This window comes from Bipolaris victoriae (genome assembly GCF_000527765.1).
Source record: "Bipolaris victoriae FI3 unplaced genomic scaffold scaffold_130, whole genome shotgun sequence".
Lineage (NCBI taxonomy): Eukaryota > Fungi > Ascomycota > Dothideomycetes > Pleosporales > Pleosporaceae > Bipolaris > Bipolaris victoriae.
Window position 1 is genome coordinate 30,691 of NW_014575262.1, and position 18,162 is coordinate 48,852.

General features: G+C 51.1%; 10 protein-coding genes across 10 annotated transcripts; 2 read left to right on the forward strand and 8 right to left on the reverse strand.

Moving 5' to 3' along the window:
• Window positions 1-179: 179 nt before the first annotated feature.
• Window positions 180-1,122, reverse strand: COCVIDRAFT_112169 (hypothetical protein; the record flags this gene model as incomplete). The annotated part of the gene is made up of 2 exons (XM_014696211.1): window positions 180-842; window positions 892-1,122. 2 exons carry the CDS (start codon window positions 1,120-1,122, stop codon window positions 180-182), a joined length of 894 nt encoding a protein of 297 aa, XP_014551697.1.
• A 557-nt stretch (window positions 1,123-1,679) lies between these two features.
• On the forward strand, window positions 1,680-2,815 carry COCVIDRAFT_20096 (hypothetical protein; the record flags this gene model as incomplete). The annotated part of the gene is made up of 4 exons (XM_014696196.1): window positions 1,680-1,710; window positions 1,807-1,987; window positions 2,042-2,430; window positions 2,538-2,815. 4 exons carry the CDS (start codon window positions 1,680-1,682, stop codon window positions 2,813-2,815), a joined length of 879 nt encoding a protein of 292 aa, XP_014551682.1.
• Window positions 2,816-3,195: 380 nt separating this feature from the next.
• On the reverse strand, window positions 3,196-3,587 carry COCVIDRAFT_42029 (hypothetical protein; the record flags this gene model as incomplete). Its single annotated transcript, XM_014696212.1, has 2 exons — window positions 3,196-3,321; window positions 3,357-3,587. 2 exons carry the CDS (start codon window positions 3,585-3,587, stop codon window positions 3,196-3,198), a joined length of 357 nt encoding a protein of 118 aa, XP_014551698.1.
• Window positions 3,588-3,895: 308 nt separating this feature from the next.
• Window positions 3,896-4,054, reverse strand: COCVIDRAFT_112232 (hypothetical protein; the record flags this gene model as incomplete). The annotated part of the gene is made up of 1 exon (XM_014696213.1): window positions 3,896-4,054. The coding sequence occupies one exon, from the start codon at window positions 4,052-4,054 to the stop codon at window positions 3,896-3,898; it is 159 nt and encodes a 52-aa protein (XP_014551699.1).
• Window positions 4,055-4,668: 614 nt separating this feature from the next.
• On the forward strand, window positions 4,669-6,603 carry COCVIDRAFT_112179 (hypothetical protein; the record flags this gene model as incomplete). Its single annotated transcript, XM_014696214.1, has 1 exon — window positions 4,669-6,603. One exon carries the CDS (start codon window positions 4,669-4,671, stop codon window positions 6,601-6,603), a length of 1,935 nt encoding a protein of 644 aa, XP_014551700.1.
• A 772-nt stretch (window positions 6,604-7,375) lies between these two features.
• Window positions 7,376-8,413, reverse strand: COCVIDRAFT_112177 (hypothetical protein; the record flags this gene model as incomplete). The annotated part of the gene is made up of 2 exons (XM_014696215.1): window positions 7,376-8,155; window positions 8,288-8,413. The coding sequence occupies 2 exons, from the start codon at window positions 8,411-8,413 to the stop codon at window positions 7,376-7,378; spliced, it is 906 nt and encodes a 301-aa protein (XP_014551701.1).
• An 860-nt stretch (window positions 8,414-9,273) lies between these two features.
• COCVIDRAFT_112200 (hypothetical protein) lies at window positions 9,274-9,567 on the reverse strand (the record flags this gene model as incomplete). The annotated part of the gene is made up of 1 exon (XM_014696216.1): window positions 9,274-9,567. One exon carries the CDS (start codon window positions 9,565-9,567, stop codon window positions 9,274-9,276), a length of 294 nt encoding a protein of 97 aa, XP_014551702.1.
• Window positions 9,568-10,264: 697 nt separating this feature from the next.
• On the reverse strand, window positions 10,265-12,713 carry COCVIDRAFT_112226 (hypothetical protein; the record flags this gene model as incomplete). The annotated part of the gene is made up of 6 exons (XM_014696217.1): window positions 10,265-10,615; window positions 10,717-11,318; window positions 11,366-11,628; window positions 11,684-12,121; window positions 12,171-12,592; window positions 12,666-12,713. 6 exons carry the CDS (start codon window positions 12,711-12,713, stop codon window positions 10,265-10,267), a joined length of 2,124 nt encoding a protein of 707 aa, XP_014551703.1.
• A 369-nt stretch (window positions 12,714-13,082) lies between these two features.
• On the reverse strand, window positions 13,083-14,806 carry COCVIDRAFT_20100 (hypothetical protein; the record flags this gene model as incomplete). The annotated part of the gene is made up of 7 exons (XM_014696197.1): window positions 13,083-13,235; window positions 13,491-13,650; window positions 13,858-14,072; window positions 14,204-14,323; window positions 14,471-14,481; window positions 14,525-14,538; window positions 14,736-14,806. 7 exons carry the CDS (start codon window positions 14,804-14,806, stop codon window positions 13,083-13,085), a joined length of 744 nt encoding a protein of 247 aa, XP_014551683.1.
• A 1,304-nt stretch (window positions 14,807-16,110) lies between these two features.
• Window positions 16,111-17,864, reverse strand: COCVIDRAFT_20101 (hypothetical protein; the record flags this gene model as incomplete). The annotated part of the gene is made up of 4 exons (XM_014696198.1): window positions 16,111-16,674; window positions 16,729-17,259; window positions 17,322-17,665; window positions 17,717-17,864. The coding sequence occupies 4 exons, from the start codon at window positions 17,862-17,864 to the stop codon at window positions 16,111-16,113; spliced, it is 1,587 nt and encodes a 528-aa protein (XP_014551684.1).
• Between the last annotated feature and the right edge of the window lie 298 nt (window positions 17,865-18,162).

Consider the following 18,162-nt stretch of genomic DNA (forward strand, 5'->3'; position numbering starts at 1 on the left):
AGGCCTATCTTTTTTAGTACGCAGCTGTACTAGTAACGCGCTCTGTCGTTTAGTAAGGCCTTTGTAAATCTAAAGTACTGAATCCCTGCTATGATATATCTTTGCTTAATCTGCGGGTCACGTGGCGTGTTGATTTGGATTAGTGTTATGAAACGTCTTTTTCTTAGGTGCACAAAGTCTTAGACTCTTCGAATGGTAAATGTCATGAACCTTGTTCCAGCAGGTACAAGCCTGGTCTTCATCCTCTTCGACAAATCTTCTTCACCAAGTACAGCATCCACTTTCCATTTAGTCCCAGTCTCCTCACCAACTTGCTTCCATATATCCTTCCATGACTCGGGGTTGTGCCAGAAAGCAGTTTGGTCCTTCATCACATGTGCGAAGGTGCCCGATTCGGGCTGACCTCCTTGCCGCCCAACGATCAGAGCATTGGGCACTGGTTTCAATAGCTGAACAACGCGTTTTGCTGCCTTGAACTGGTCATCCCAGTCAAAAAGGTGAAAGAAAGCAGCGGCGTTGATGATGTCAATCTTTCCATCCAGCTGCTTCAACTGAGAATCGGCGTCAAAGATGTCGGCTTCAAGAAACTGCGTCTTTAGAGTCGGCTTGTCGAGGAACATGTCATAGCCCAAGTCCCAAAAGGTCTTTTTGAGATCCGATGCATATGTGTTTGTTGACGGGACGCCATCGTGAACCAGCTTGCGGATGTCCTGGCCCATGCAGCATCCGAGGTCGAGGAATTGCTCACCATCCTTGATACGCCTGACGACTTCCTGGTAAGCCGGCCCTACTCCAATTGAGAAGTTGAGGAAGCCCCAATTGCCCAAACATGGGTATGGAAACTACATGACAATGTTAGTGAGGCTACTATACGTAGTAGCATAGACTTACTATCTTGAAAGCTTCATCCCTGACATATTTAATGTGCGTCACGACGTCAGTCGAGGGTACCTTGCTATAATTCTCAAACAGGTCCCTGACAGCAGGTTTGGGCTCTTCGACATCTTTCGTATACCACGGTAGTAATTCGGGATTATCGACATAAGCTTTGGTTGCGATGATCTGCTCGACCGCACTGCGCTCCTCCTGTGTGGCGTTTCTGTTTGGGGCTTGCTCGGACATGTTCTGTTTGGACAATTTGTTTGTGCAGAAGACAGGGCGATTGATTTTTGCTATTCAATGCCGAACATTCCTTCTCTTTATGTGTCTGTCGACTGCAACTGTCTGCACCACCCTGATTATCAGCTATTCGCGCTTGCGGCGCCCTCTACATCACGTCGGCTCCGTGACCAGCCCGATGGTCCGCAACATTGCTGCCTGCTCCTAAACACAGTCGCAAATTATATTGTGACACACAGTCGGTCGCCTAGGATCAATTACACGTACATGGAAAAAGATGACCGGGGAAATGAAGCTTTGGGCGGCTGGACCTACCCAGGAGGAAGGTGGGGGATGGCGGGGCAGTTCCGCCCACAACCAGTGACGTGCATCGATCTAGAAAATTGTGCCCAACCAACGCAAACACTGGGAAAACTCAAAACTCGGCCAAACTGAAGCTCCCCATATATATCCGCTGGTGGCTCTGTCAACCCTCTATCTCTTTCCGCATTCGCTACTTCAGGCCCATCACACTTCTCATACACACCCGTCTCGCCTCTACGCGTACTCTTCTTAACAAAATGCCTTCCATCGAGCACCCCACCATCAAGGGTAAGGCGGCATACTTTTTCTTTTGCGAGATACAAGCCAGCTGCTTGCTGCGCGCGTTACTAGTACAGAGAAGCAGTGGCTAACTCACGACCCTAGATGGCTGGTTCCGTGAGATTTCCGGCATGTGGCCCGGTCAGGCCATGACGCTCCAGGTCAAGGAAGTTCTTCACCATGAGAAGAGCCAGTACCAGGACGTCCTTATCTTCGAATCGACCGACTACGGCACCGTCCTCGTTCTCGACAACGTCATTCAGTGCACCGAGCGCGATGAGTTCTCGTATGTTGAATCATACACAATGGCATGCCTGCACGTTGACTGATGGCATCATAGCTACCAGGAAATGATCACCCACCTCGCCATGAACTCCCACCCCAACCCCGAGAAGGTTTTGGTTATTGGCGGCGGTGACGGTGGTGTGCTCCGTGAGGTTGTCAAGCACGACTGCGTCAAGGAGGCTGTTCTCTGCGACATTGACGAAGCTGTCATCCGCCTCTCCAAGCAGTACCTGCCCGGCATGTCCGTCGGTTTCGAGCACCCCAAGACCACCACCATCGTTGGCGATGGCTTCAAGTTCCTCGAGGACAAGAAGGGCGAATTCGACGTCATCATCACCGACTCCAGTGACCCAGAGGGTCCCGCTGAGGCTCTGTTCCAGAAGGCTTACTTTGAGCTCCTCAACGGAGCGCTCCGCGAAGGCGGTGTCATTACCACCCAAGGTTGTAAGCCCTCTCTCAACCCCTTGATCTATGTCCGCCTTTCTTCAGCGACTTCAATATGTCGAACAGGTGTTTTTTTACGGGCAGCGGCTAACGTTGTTACCATGTAGCTGAGAACCAATGGCTCCACATGCCTCTTATTGTCAACCTTAAGAAGGCTTGCAAGGAAGTCTTCCCCAACGTCGAGTATGCATACACCACCATCCCCACCTATCCATCCGGCCAGATTGGCTTCATGGTCTGCAGCAAGGACGCCAACCTCAATCTGAAGAAGCCTCTCCGCAGCTGGTCTGCTGAAGAGGAGGAGTCTCTGTGCAGGTACTACAGCAAGGAGATTCACGAGGCGGCCTTTGTTCTGCCCACTTTTGCTCGCAAGGCTCTCCGATAGGCGCCTCACCTGCAACTTTTCCTTTAGTTACGACTTCACTAGATACCACGACATGTCAATGGCTATAAGAAGACTGCAAGGTCATGCACATCTGTACACAAACAAAAGTCTTCAGAATTTCAGCAACTGTTTCGCACTGCATACAGGCTAGACTCTCTGGGACAGCCATCGAGGCTGACCAGGAGGCCAAAATATACAATACCTAGCTGCAGCGCCATACTTTGATCTTTCTTGCTACCTCCTGAATCTGACCCTATGACCATGGTTCACTCGCCAATCCCTTCTGACACACAAGGGATGAACCGTCAGCAATATATTGACTGTATGTATCACAAGCGCTTCACAAGGCTACTGTCATTTGCCAGTGTATAGCGATAATCTTATCTTCTCTCCCCAGAAGCGCTGGGGAAAAATGACAGGACATGAAAGGTGCGCGCATTCAGGTCGAGGTTCAGCCAGTAAGATGCTTGTGTTTCAGCACGCAGCGTCAGGTAGAGAGTCGGCAACTAGAGGCAAATGCCGCGGGCGGGCGCTGCAACACCACAGGCTGCAAACATGAGCCCATTGTGCTCTCTACTATACGCGACATGTACCACGACTGGGCATGTGAGGTGTATGAAGTGTGTGGGCCGTCGGTCTTGACGGCAAGCAGGTTCATGCCGTATCCTCCCGCTTGATCGAGTTGTTGCGAAACTCGGCTTCTCGTAAGGAGTGAGCAGTCTGGCCCAAACTGTCCCTGTACCAGAAGTCGATCTGCATCAAGGTGGTCCATTATAGATAGGAGCAGGCTAGTCTACATCTGGGACACTGCGTCCATGGAGAAACTCCTTTGTTGTGCGGCAGCGCAACCTTGCATGTTTGCCTGAAGGCGTTTGTTCTGAAGAATACGATGGGAATGACCCGACGCATGGCGGTGAAGTGTGGATCAAACCCGGAGGGTGTCGCTATGAGCCGATAACCGGGACAACCATGTATATACGCGAGGCCTTGTTCACCGAATAACTCTTCTTAGTGCTCTCGAAGGATTGTTGACAGTCGCGAGGCATGGCCGTCTGGTGGAGCGTGCCTAATGAGACAGGTTCACAGCTGATTCTGGGCCGCCTGAGGCACGAAGGGTTGTGTGTCAAAGCTGTGGTTGGAGTGTGGTCTTGTTCTATGTTTGGTAGAATGTCCGAAGGGGCCCCACGAGTTTTGTGACGCGCGAAGTGTCACAACGACCCGGTGGGTTAGCCGCAACATAGTGACGGTAACTTTGTTTGAGGCTGGCGCGTGGGACCGTGGTGTGGCTTTGCTTCAGAATGGCGATGGCAGCGATGTTGTGCAGACGTCAAGTCAATATAGAACGTCTTGCATCGTGCCTAATAGCTGCCTGCCTCAACCTGCACTACAGCCTTTTTCTGTATTGCGCGCTCGCCCTTCTCCCACGCGGCTTCTCGTCTCGTCGCGTGCCCTTTTCCCACTCTCTTCTTGTCCCCTCTTCTTTTTTTCTTCGCTTCCTACTTCTATTGGTCGAGCCGGACTCTTCCTTCACCATTGTCAATATCTCCATCTCTTGCAACCAAGCAGCCAGGACCACCACGATTCACGCCCATGCAGTAGCACACTTCACTGCCTCCTTTGTCCTTTATATTTTGTAGTCGCCCACATACTTCAATTTCCCTCGACCGAACCGTCTGGCTACGTTTCTCCTTCGTTGTATATATACATTCCCGCGGCACCCGAAATCACGAGCCGAATTTAATATCTCATTTGCCGAGTTCTGCGATCAGCCATTTACGGACACGGAGGCGGTTAGACAAGTTCCACTGGCGCCGGTTCAGCAAAAACAAGGCATACTACTTAGTTGAGCGACAATGTTATCGGCCACTTCCAAAAATGGGGAGCCGTACAGCCCGGCGAGGGTGCACCCCCTCCTGTCGCCACGGACCAACTCGAATTCCTCCGACCTTAAACCCGTCGATGCCGACGCACCATTAAATAATCTCAAACGCCCAGAATCGCCCCAACCTCCGCAAACCAGTGTCCACTGCCCGTTGGACGCACCGTATAATGCATCCGTCACAACCGCTGAGATCGGCGGCCCCTCCGCTGTAACACAACAACCAGCCAGTCTGACATCAGACGAGTATACTCGAAACAGATCTTCGACTGCCATCAGCACCTCTTCCTCCATCGAAAACCTCTCGGTCTTGCCGCGGCTACCTTCTTTTGGTGAGAACCGCACCCGAAAACATCGCAAGAACGCTTGTTCCATCGACTCGGCAATTCCTCGCCAGACTATCCTCAAAGCACTCCAATCCCGACCCCCACTTCTGGCAGAACCCATGGATCCAACCACTGCGGACGGTGCTGGTGACGCGCGCAAGACCGCTCGCTCAAAGAGCATCACCCAAGCGCAGCTTGCCAAGGCCCTCTCCGAACTCGAGCTGAACGGAGGAGACATGTCTGCCAGTAAGATGGCGGCGCTTGCATCGCCTTGCTTTTTCCACAAGAAGTTCGACAAAGCAGTCAACCTGGGCAAGGTGCTCGAGGAGATGTCCGAAGACGAGACAATCTCGCACTCCAGGCTCATGCAGACCGCATGCAGTGTCCGCGAGGTCTCCAAGCAGCTCCAGCGCCGTCCCATCAAGATGACAGTGCGCAATGTTATGATCGTCACCAAGGCTCGCGACAACAACCTTGTATATCTTACGCGCGAACTGGCCGAGTGGCTCATGACCACCTCCCGCTACGGATCGGATGTGGGCGTCAATGTCTATGTTGACCACAAGTTGCGCAAGTCGAAGCGCTTCGATGCCGCATCCTTGTTGGCAAAGGACCCCCGCTACGAGAACATGCTTCGCTGGTGGACTCCAGATCTCTGCTGGGAAACCCCGGAGATCTTCGACCTTGTGCTTACGCTCGGTGGAGACGGCACCGTCCTTTTCACTTCATGGCTCTTCCAGCGCATTGTACCCCCGATCCTGTCCTTCTCGCTCGGCAGTCTTGGTTTCCTTACCAACTTTGAGTTTGCACAGTACCGCCCTGCGCTGGACAAGATCATGTGCGAAACAGGTATGCGCGTGAACCTACGCATGCGCTTCACTTGCACCGTGTACCGTTACCAGAAGAACGCTGCCCAAGGATCGCCTCAACACATCGAAGCCGAACAGTTCGAGGTCCTCAACGAGCTTGTCATCGACCGTGGCCCATCGCCCTACGTCTCTAACTTGGAGCTGTACGGTGACAACAACCTGCTCACTGTCGTGCAAGCAGATGGTTGCATCTTCTCCACACCAACTGGTTCCACCGCATACTCGCTTTCAGCAGGCGGCTCCCTTGTCCATCCCGACATCCCTGCCATTCTCCTGACCCCCATTTGCCCTCACACTCTGTCCTTCCGCCCCATGCTTCTCAACGACAGCATGCTTCTCAGGATCGCAGTACCTCTCAAGTCGCGCGCCACCGCTTACTGCGCCTTTGACGGCAAGGGCCGCGTTGAGCTCCGCCAGGGCGACCATGTCACCATCGCAGCCTCTCAGTACCCCTTCCCTACTGTGCTCTCACAACCCACCGAGTGGTTCGACAGCATTAGCCGCACCCTGCGCTGGAACTCGCGTGGCGCGACGCAAAAAGCGTGGGACGGCGACGAGGAAGACGGCGAAGAGGATGAGGAGAAGGAACCTGACTTCGACATCGACTTTGACAATGACGACGTCGATCGCGATTCCGGTTACAGTGCCGAAGGCAGCACCGTGGACGGCAGAGGGAGCCCAATAAGAAAGGGCGTAGTACTACCTTTCTTGTAAAACAAAAAAATAAGGGGCTTTGCGACCTCAATTCTACGCTCCCCCTTTTTTTTGCTCCTGCTGCTAGGGCCGGTTCCCGGGTGGTTTCTTTTTTGGCTATTTCTTCAAATATAGGGGTCTTTAAATGCCGTTGTTTGTCACATAAAGCATCTTCAGCACTCTTTATTTTTTTTTTTAAATTCTTGTCCTTCGTTTGCATAAAGAAATTTCAGTAAATATGTGAGTGGAGGCAAAGGGGTGAGAGAGAGGTAGTGGGATGTGTTTGAACCCCAAGATATCCTTAGAAAGCACGTTAGATGCTCAAAGTACATAGAAAACAAACGAGGCGACTTCGAATTGCATATCAAACGGTTTCTGCTTGAGCTACTGCTTCTTCTCTTTTCTTTCACCCATTGACGTGTTTCTTTTGCCATGACGATTCGGTTTGGTGCTTTTGATTAAACGTTTTTGTGCTGTAGCTTCTCAGACACTGTTTCCCTGCCATTCTTCTTCCTGACAGTCTAGTCACAATCGAAGTCTTGGATTAAGGTTGAATCATGTGGGGGGGGGTAAACCAAGTCGACAAAAGGCCCGTAGACATGATGGCTAGAGATCATATAACTATATAAACAGATACAACAACTCCCAAAGGCCTTTTCTTCCTTCCCAATCATATATCCCTCTTAAGTAAAGGAAACATAAAAAAAAGCGCCGCCAATCATCTTTCCTTCCTAGCGTCACCATCCCAGTAATGACGATATAAGAGCTCCAGTCGGGTTCGACTGTACGCCACTCACGCCCCATTCTTATACCCCAACCCCCCAGCCTTGACATCAAAATCAATCAGCTCATCCATTCCACACAGCCTAAACAACTCCCGAGGTCCGTATCTCCTGCCGTCCTCCTCAACACTTTTGACATTGCCCAGTTCCTTCATCTGCTGCACCGCCTTGCGCACAGCCGGGTATATGACCTCGCAAGCCAGCAGCGGGAAGATGGCAAGTTTATATCCCATCTCGCGACACTGTTTGACGCCGTAATCCGGTGAGACGCCGCCAGGTACGTTATTGAAGAGGCAAGGGGTCGGCGCCATATCAACGCAGATACGTCTCGCTTCTTCAGCCGTCGTGACGCCTTCCAGGAACGCTACTTCAGCGCCCTGAGCGACGGCAGCACGCAGCCGTTTGAGCGCTTCGTCGTAGCCAAACGACTGCAGCGCATCGGTCCGCGCAATAATGACGATATCGCCGCCGGACTCATCGCGCGCGAGGCGCGCAGCACGGATCCGGGCTTCAAATTCCTCGACACTGACGAGTTGCTTGCCGCTGAGGTGGCCGCACCGCTTGTTGACGATTTGGTCTTCGAGATGCAGGCCTGCGACGCCGGCGCGGATGTATGCCGATACTGTGCGCCCAACCATTACGGGCCCGCCGTAGCCGGTGTCTGCGTCGGCGATGAGGGGGGTCCGTGGTGAGAGCGAGGCTAGCATCGAGGCGTTTTCGAGCATGTCGTTGAAAGTTGCGATGCCCATGTCTGCGACTCCCAGACGCGACATTGTTGTTCCTGCGCCTGTCTATTGGTCGCAGGTGGTTTGGTTAGTCGTCATGTAGTATGGTTGCATGGTGACATGCAGGGACGGTTCAGGGGAGAGTAGGGTAGTAGGGTAGTAGGGTATAGTGCATTGGACGTGGGTGGCATGGCGTACCATGTACAGACAATCTACGCCTTCTTGAAGCGCTATACGTGCTGTGAGGCCATCGTATACACCGGGACATGCGATAAACTTTTCTGGATCCGCGAGCATTGCTCGGAGTTTCTCAACGGCTGCCATTTTGATATTCTTCTGTTTGTACGATATCTCTCAAATGTGATCCAAGTCCTTCTTTTCCTTCTTCTCCCAGTTTATATATTTGCCTAGCTCTTTCGTATATCTTCTATTTTCATATAAATGTATGTGGGTTTCGAGTAGAAGAAGAAAACGACTGGTGGCTGGGGAAACGTTGTGCACAAGGATGTAGGGTAATCTTATTAATGGTGGGAGTAGTATTACTAAGAGGAAGTCTGTTCATTAATGGTAAGCAACAAGTCTGTGAGTGAAGTTAATCAACCAAGGCACGACAGCCTTGAGTTTGCTCTCCACTGACCAGATCTCGCTGAGTCTCGGCGTATTGCGTAATGTTGTTCTTTGTCAACCAAAGACGTTGAGAAGGAGTCGTCGTTTTCTTATTCCTTCTTTGCAGCCCGAAGAAAAAATGTAAAGGCCCACAAGCGAGTGAAAATGATCCAAAAAGGGAAGCGATAGCTACATGAAGTCTTCAAACTAGGTATACCTCCGTCCAATATTGTGGGAATCTGCGAAACAAGAGGCTTTTGGTTCGATCGAGACTTAGATCGAAAACCAATCGGAGAAAACTCCTAACAGGTTGCTTTGGCCTAGTTTGGTATGTATCGCGCTGGCATCGAAATCCTGCGGACCTAGTACAACCATGAGGACAAATGATGATGGGAGTCCAAGGTGCTCATCCTAGTAAATCTTTGTGTGTGGCTTGCACCGATCGCCTTTCTGTTGGTTCCGTCGGTCAAATATCCTTGATAGCACAACCGGATAGGGCGCAAAGCGGAAACATGTCAAGTAAAAACAACCTTTCAATTGAAACCTCTATGATTGACCATACAGCTGGGGAAAACATTTCAGCTAGGCTCCACAAACGGCAACGAACACTCCATCCGCATGTGAGGAATCCATGTGATGGTCACCCCGCAATGCATCCTTCTCGCTGACGTAGCGTTGCTTGCCGAATTTCGCCGGTAGTCTGACCGATACGGGCGCCTCACGCGGGACCTCTCACTGGCTGGGTACAAGAAGCGTGCAGAAAACAGTTCGGCTCCGCCGATGTCTGGCGCAATTCCTTGTATGCAAATGGTAACATCGTTTGAAAGCGAGGGATGGAATGATCCGATTGGTATGCTGACCGATGCCGACATATGTACATGTGCATAGTCCGTGGGATTCCGCGAGCCGAGAAGCTAGATTTGATTTAAGTGAGCCGCCGGCCAGCACAACGGCAAGCATTCCACTTTCGATTCATACTCGACCTCTCGTCTGTCAACTCGTCCGTATCATTGGTGCCGTGATGGCCAGTATGTCCGGTTCCAATCGAAATAGGCCGTAGGCGGACCTGTTGTGGTTCAATGGGTGTCGCCTACTCTTTACTGTCCTCCAGCTCCCTTTCACTCTCGGCTGAACAACCCTCACCAACTAGAGATAATGGTTCTTCGAATGTACGGACACGTCTCCAACACAAGACGACACTCTAGTCCAGTGGCCTTTTTCTGACCTGGACCATGATCTTCACCCATTCAATGGTAGGAAAGACCCCTGGTGTGACCGTTTCTTACTTCAGCGTATCCGGGTTTGCCAATGTCATCATTCCAATCTCTTCAGTCTACGCCTTCTTATCTGATCATGTTCCAAGAATCGTTGAAAAGATATTCAGATAGGCGAATCAGTCTTTCTTTTGCTAAACGACTGTCTTGGAATTACGGTCATGCTCATTCAGGCACATGGCATCTGCCTGTTTCTGATACCGATGCAGCCCAGGATCTGCATTTGTAAATCCTGATAGCTCCCGACTCTTCTTCCCACCTAATCATTATAGGAGGACAATCGAGGCCATAGAATCTAACCATAAGTGTATCCCATGTTCGGTGCACCGCCATTTACAGGCATCATGGGGTTCATGGATCCAACCGGAACATTCGGCACCTCGGCATTCGAGAACTCAAATCCAGCAGCCCAATCATAATCCGGAAATTGTTCCAGTACAGGTGGAATTGCGTAGTCTTGGCTATCCCAGGAGTCGAAACCACCACCCATTACCGATGGGTCGGGCTGTAATTGAGGGTTGACTAAGCTCGGATCGAATTTGGTTACTGGAAGCTGGGGCCTCAGGGAAGGATCTGTCAGCTGTTGCTGTTGCTGTTGCAGTTGTTGTTGGATTTGTTGCTGCTGCTGTTGCTGCTGCTGTTGTTGCTGCTGCTGTTGTTGCTGCTGCTGCTGCTGCTGCTGCTGTTGTTGTTGTTGTTGTTGGTGGTGGTGGTGTGATATATATTCTTGGCCTATTCGTCAGTTACTAATGAACCAAAGGAGATGGTCAGATACTTACGAGCAGCATTCTGCTGAGCGGCATCGTTGGCGACGAGTGATGGCTCCTCGCCATTGTAAGGATTTTGCATGTTGCCGAATTCTTCTCGCCAGTACCAGAACATGTCGTAGCTGACACTCATGCTCAAACGGGTGCGTAACCTCAGGTATAGCGACTCCACGCGTCCATCCTTCTTTCGGAACACCTTATCACTGCCCCACAGGTCTTTCATGATATGCGCAGTCCGGAAGTGGACGTCTCCTGGTTGCAAAGACACATTCTTCAGGAATTCGTACGCTTGACTAAAGGCTCTCTCGCCTGCGACCAAGTCGAGATGTTGCGCGAGTGGACTGCGAACAAGCCTGAGGATCGTAAAACCAGCCAGTGTGATGGATCGGTCAACGAAAGACTGCGATACGGAGGACAAGAGGGTTTTCGTGGCTGTCTGCATGGTCGATGCTGACTGTAAAACCGATATGCACAATGCATAAAATCGAGATAGACCCTCGGCATCAGGTCCAGGATTGGTTGGGTGAGCAAAGAAATGGAAAGCCATGACATGGATACGAGCACAACTGAGTTGCAAGGTGTCTATTCGGTCAGTAAACAATAGTCAAGTGCGGGAGAAAAATACTCACCAAGGTCGCTTGGGGATGATGGGGCCAAGCTGAGAAGCTGTGAATCGAATATGCTAATCAGTGACCGCAGTACGCGGACGTCACAGTGGATGGACTGCAAATTGATTTTACCCATTGCAACCATCGCACGCATGAGGATAATGAAAACTTTGTGGAGATACTGCAGATCAGCTGGGAGATAAGGAACCATGTCCTCACGCTCTTGTTCGTCCCCATCGAAGAAAGATTCAGCAAGAGGTGGTATGCCTTCAACGCAACTTGTTCTATAGGTCGTTAGCCAAAAGGAATTCCAGGCAACGCATATAATCCGAGACCTACCTTATAGAAACGATGACGCAGCACAACCAGAGTCTGGCGCGCTGCACCTTGAGGGATTGATCCTTCTCGAGGGGCGTTCTGGCAAAATCTTGACCCACGCCCGCAATGTGGAGACCAATTTGTGTAGCAAGATGTACCGCTGAGCCGCACATGAGGTGTGATGTATCCTTGTACATCGAGTTTGTGGGCAGTCTCCATGTGCAAAGAATCAACAAGCCTTGGATGATGGGGACCTGTGAGGTGCGTAATGCCATTGAGGAAAAGGCAAGCTGAGTGACAGGTTGAGCAATTCTCTCAAGCACCTCGGGATAGTCAGAATACCGTCGGGATCCTGTGACAACGATGACCCAGAACAGAAACGGCGACTGATCGTAGTAATCATTAGGGGCTGTGCTGGGATCAAGAATTGGAAACAGCGGGTGGTATTGGGTGAAGTAACTATCACTTATGTCAGCGGAAGAGAAGATGGACATGGCATTCAACCTACAGTGCGAAACAGTCGTCAATTCGTTTGGAATCGAGGAGGAACCCATCTAGGACACGCGGGATGGTACCCTGGCTGTCGGAACCTTTTCTTGTGGGAGGCCTTGAATCGAAAGCTGGGGACATTGAATCCGACGCGTCGGTTCTCCCTGACGGATCGGAATATGTGCCGGAAGCATGTTCAAGCGGGGTATAATTCTGCATGTCGACATTTGGCGAGGCGGTCGAATGGGGATAGCTTTGGTCGCCGGGGGCCTGGCCTTGCCTCATGTTCCATCGCAACTCCTCCAACTCTCGGCGCATCTCAGCCTTTGTCTGGCGCAAGTTTCTGGTTGATGTGGGAAGGATGCGACATTCCAAACCCATCTTTTTGCAGCGGCCGCATGGGTCATGTGGGACCTTGTGCTGCTCAACATCGCAGCGAATCTGTAAAGTCAGTTTTGTTGTCTGTTTGGCGATTGAGGGTGTTGCGCGTCGAAGCGAAATGGAGGAAAAGTACCTTTTGCTGGCGACACTCAACACATGCTTTGCGTCGTGGAGTAGCCATGGGGGGCTGATTCATCTAGTTTGTATCCACACGTTACTGGCGAGTCGCAGCCCTAGGCTACCGTTGATATTCCGCGTCTCAATCGGCGAAAAAAGGCACATAAGAAGGTATAAGGGTAAGGGAACTTCGCCATGAGCTGAAGAACCGCATCCGCAATTAGCACCTTACGTCGTCATCGGGGCGTGTGTGCAGCGGTGCGAGTCGGATGGCGGGGGAATGGGACCGAGTATTGGACCGACGGAGATCTTTTTCTCTTGCTTGCAGGACTCGAAGTTTTTTTTCAGCAGCCTTCCCTAGGCTGCCTCGCCCTGTGCTAAATGTTTTCTGTTAATAAGCCGCCATGGCAGACCACGGTCGTGCGTAGCGAAGCTAACAGGCCTTGATGTCTGTGTGGAAGGGCATGCATGCATAGCGACGACACGCGATTTTGCTGGCTCCACTTAGGCTAGCCATCTTTGGACTAGCGCGTTTTGCGTAATCCGCCTCAACTCCGTATCCCACTCGCGGCCCACGTCGATGCATCTGTAGAGTGAACGCATCGCCCACGGCAGTCAGCCAAACACGGCGCCTCCTGGCCACTCAAGCTTTTGGCGATCTGCAGCTGAAGCGCCGTTTTGCCACACCTTGTCGCAGCGTGAGCGTGTTTTGCCACCACCCCTTCTGTCCGCCCCTTCTCACCACATGCTCTCGACCGTATGGTGCAACTGCCAGCGCCACTGCCACCTCGCTGAGCCTGCCTTCAAACGTGTTTGGTGGGCCGGGTCAATGCAGGCGTACCTGATCCTCATCTTGCACGAGGTCTCTTGCCCCTTTGCAGCCTAGGCCCTTGTCGGTAGCTTCATTTGGTGGGCGGGCACTATCCATCCGGTGTGTCCATGGACGGGCTGGGCAAACTGACTTCGTACGACGCCCTACTATGACCGAAGCTATCGAGGGCCTGCGCCACACGTTCGCCAATGATTACCTAGGGGCGACATTGAAAGCTGAACTCAACACCGCAGTATCGGATACTGTACTGACACGGTAGTCCAAGCCTGCCCCAGCTCCAAGGATCATCCGACCCATGGCCGCTATGCGCTAGTTGCCTTGCTTGACACGGCTGCACACGGCAAAGCCACATCTCCAGCATTGCAAAACCACTCACATCAAGCCGTCTTGCTGTCTCAAACTGCTCATTTCATCCTGACCGACTCTAGCCGTCTGTACCGTCTCCACAACTGTACACAAATGTTCCGCGATGGCTTCCATACCTTCTAGCCCAGGGTCCTCCGCAAGCCACACCGCCGTCCAACGGAAAGTTTGGCGTCCACTCCTTCCTTTCTTCCCTTCCCTTCCCCCGCAAAGTTCCGCGGACTCTGGCTAGGTGTACACATGCAGTGCAGATCGCAGCGGACTTGCAGATCAACCACGCCATGTTGAATGTTATCAAACAGACAGCCAATGGATACTCTATCTTGACCGTCGCTCTGCCATTGTAGATCCAAACTCACACTGATTTTGCGGAAGGTGTATTCACGGAGATGCTGGGGAGGTTTCTCGGGACAGGAAGTATCCTTCCTGCTTACACCACGGCAGCGCACAGTGCGTCTGAAGGCACTCAGGCGCGGACACTAAACATTGCTTTTATCTCGGCCCACGATCTGTGGCATGTCCCTTTCCCCAGAGATACGAGTCGGAGGAATCGATCCCATGGGCCTGGGAAATGGTACTTTTTACTTTTTGGCTTCTTGGGTATCATCATATCCCACATCTCTCACCTTTCTACGAGCTATTATTATGTATATGTGCATACATGGTCTTAGAGTACTTACACCAAGGTGTAGACCTAAACGGAAGAGGATGCAGGCAGTCGAATCGAAAGCCAATGAGAAACCATGACACCATCATGGAAGGACCTTGGTTTTATAAAAGGGGCAAGCGGCTTGTCTCTTTCCGACATGGCTGGCATATGCGTCTACTCTCCATTAAGTAGGTATATGGGCAGCATCGACATGTCAAATCGCGGTCGGTGCAGTAGCTTACACTTGGCCTTTCTGCAACACACCAACGCAACACCGTGACCATGTGGGTCCATAATTCTCGACCATGGTCATGGTAAGTTCCGGCCTCTCACGTCTTTTCTCTCTTCTGGTTTTACTTTGCGCCCCCCCTGAGGGCAGCTCCACACAAGCTACTGCAGACTTACTAGCCTCGCATCGACACTTATTGCCTAGACCACGTGGAATGGCTTGGTGCACGTTGATGTAACATGACCAAACTAACCGGATCCATCCTTCCGTGCGTTGGCCACTGGATTCTATCCGCGTGCCCGAATTGCAAATCACTAACAAACTAACCGTCTCTCTCTCTCCTCGGAGCCCTCCACGGCACGAAGGTTTTGAGATCAAGATGTACATTCAAACGGTCTTTACCCCATGCCGCCTCTCAAACACTGCTGTCCTCCTCTAACCCCCTTTTGCCCCCCGCGTTTTCCTGATGTGATTCTGCGTGTGCGTACCGCGCTACCTCAGCAATACACATACCTTACAGCCCCCCTCCCCCCTCCGATGGCCCACTTCTTTCAACAGCGCCATCATCACCTCATACAATCACCACCTGCCCAACAAAACTCACCGCATAACCTTCTTTCATACTCTATCTCATCCCCACCTAACCTCAAAAATTCACTCTAATCCTCCTCTCCCTTCCCCTCCCTCCCCCACCCCGCACTTGTCATGACGTACCTCGTACCAGTCTTTCCCGGCTAAACATGGATAACCATGCTAGCAACAAACACGAATACGAATAAGTTAAAGACACAAACCAAATAGAGAGAGAAAGAGAGACAAAAAGAACATGCTTGAAAAGAAACTGGCACGATCGAATGCAGATGGTGTTCTTTGCGGGGGGGAAGGGCGGCTGTTTCCTTTAGCGCCCCCCCCCCCTTTTTTTTGCTATTTCTGTGTCTTCGTGGAAAATTATGGTAATGACAGCATTATAGACAGTTTATGGGTTGTGACGTAGGATATTAGTCTTTTTTTGAAGCTTGCAGAGTTAGGTTGTTGGGGAGTACAAGATATGCGGTATAGTTGGTAGAGGGGCATAAGAGAGACTATCGATATTTGGGTACTGGCATGCTTCTTCTTCTCCTTTGGGGTTTGAATGACGGATGTCTTTTGAATGGATTCTCCCTAGCTCCCGTTGTACTTCACAAAATTTTGCGAGACAGCATCACTTGGGATCAATGTCATGAGTCAAAAGCTATTGGTACATGCCTTTGAATTTATCAATTAAAGGACACATCTGATGAGAGCTGCTCATACTACTATCCATGAAGTGACATGCATGGTTCTCAAACCTTGTCTCCATCTCTCCCATCTCTCATGCAGCATCATCGGGTCCGGTGTAAATGGCCAGTTCACGTAGAAACAGTAGCCAGAAGAGTCTCATACTTGTTCTTCCAGTACGTGGTGTCGCCGTTGTTCTGCGAAGCCTTGGCTGCAATAAGCTCCTTCTGCAAACCCTTGATGGTTTCCTCCCTGTCGAGAGCATCCTTGCGATACTGCTCGGCCTGCCTGTACGCCGGAAGCATGTCCTTGTATTCCTTGTACGAGCGCTTGGCGAGGTCGGTCCACTCTTCCAGCGTGTTTTCAAGAACGGCGATTCTCTCGGCCTGTTTGTGAACGAGACCAGCGGTATCGGAATCAGTGGGCTCGACTCCCTTGCCCAATGACTCCACCTTCTTGAAGAGTGCCTCATTTTCAAGCCTGGTATTGTTCACTTCATCCTGAGCCGCCTTCAACTGGCTGGTAAGACTGCTAACGAGCCCTGACAACTTCGAGTTTTCATGATCGAGTTGAATGACTTGGTGGTCGATATCAGCAAGCTCGGCCAGGCGCTGCTTCAACTCAGTGTTTTCCTTCTGTAAGCGTTCGACGTCATTTTTCAAACCGTCGATCTCTTTGGATTGCTCTTGAAGTTTCTGAAAAATGTATTAGCTTTATCTGCACTTGAACAGTCCGTCGAATATACATACCACAAAAGCCTTTGCATGCTCTGCTGCCTGGTTGCTGTACTTCTCGCTCAGAGTTTTGTGCTCTTTGTTGGCTTTGTCGGCATCAAGTCGAGCGATACGTTCACTCTCTTCTAAACCAGTCATTTTTGTCACAAGGGCTGCAGTCGTCTTCCTTTCTTCAGCGAGTTGGCCAGTAATTAACTTCAGCTCTTCGGTAGACTCTTGATCGGCCTTTGTCCTGCCCTGATGTTCTTCGAGTTTCTGCCGCAGCGCATCGACTTCTACAAGAAGCTGTTTGTTAGAAGCTACGACAGTTTCTAGTTCCTTCTGCATGGCATCGGCCTTGCGTAGATCTTCAGCCTTAGCAGCATGCTCTTTTTCGAGAAGCTGCATGTACTTGTCCACTTCAGTGCGGAGATTGCCTTTTTCAAGCGTGAGACGCGAAACACGTTCCTGCAGAGCCTCAATGTCTTTGATTTTGGCGGCAGTCTGCTCTTTGTATGCGTGAAATGCTTCATGGTGCTCGAGGATTAGATCATGTTGAATGTTAACCTATAGTTGTTTCAAGTCAGCAAGTGTCATGAGGGTACGAAGTCCTGTAAAGGTGAATTGACCTTCTTGTGCTGAATGTTTAGCTCGTGCTGCGTATCTTGGATCATCTGATTCATCATGGCAGTGTGGTACAGGCTGATATTGTTACGCTGCTTATCCAGAAACGTGGGCAGTGCTGCCTTTGCATCGTTCATTGCAGTGTAGAGCTTTTCCAATTCATCCCACAGGGCCTCGACGGTGGCATTGCTCGTATCAGGAGATACCTCTCGAATGAGGTTGAGCAAGCGGCGAGTGTTTGCAATCGTGCTCGAGATGACGGTGGACAGCTTCACATCATGCTGGTTCACCTCATCATAGAGACTGTTTCCATGGGCCATGGCGAGTTGGACGGCGGAATTGTTCTGCTCTGAGCCTAGTGCATTAGGATGATTCGTTTATGAAAGTGCAATGTGCTTACCAACTGCGGTGGTGCTGCCGCTTTTCGGCGTGGCGACAGGTGACAGGAAAGGCGTGGAAGTGACCGAAGATGACTTCTTCTGTAGTGGACTGGCATACTTTGAGTTTTCCAGAGCCATTGGGCCACTGTATGAATTTGCAGATGCCATGCCTACGAAGTGGAGCTTTGCAGGTGGCGGTTAGTAGGAGCCAAATTCGGTCTGACTTGATGGTGGACTGTTGTGTAGAGATGGTGAGGGTTGTGGGTGACGTGTAGGTGAGGCTCGTGCCGTGTTTACACTACCATGGTGAGTAATAGCAGGAACGCCTCTCACCCACAGGCGAGGATATCAAAGTGACTGCAACAGAACAAAGTCTCTCACAGTCAATAGATACATGAGCAGAGAACGCACAAAGTGTCTCATGATGAGCAAAGTAGAAAGTGTGAGGTGACCTCAGCTTGCAATA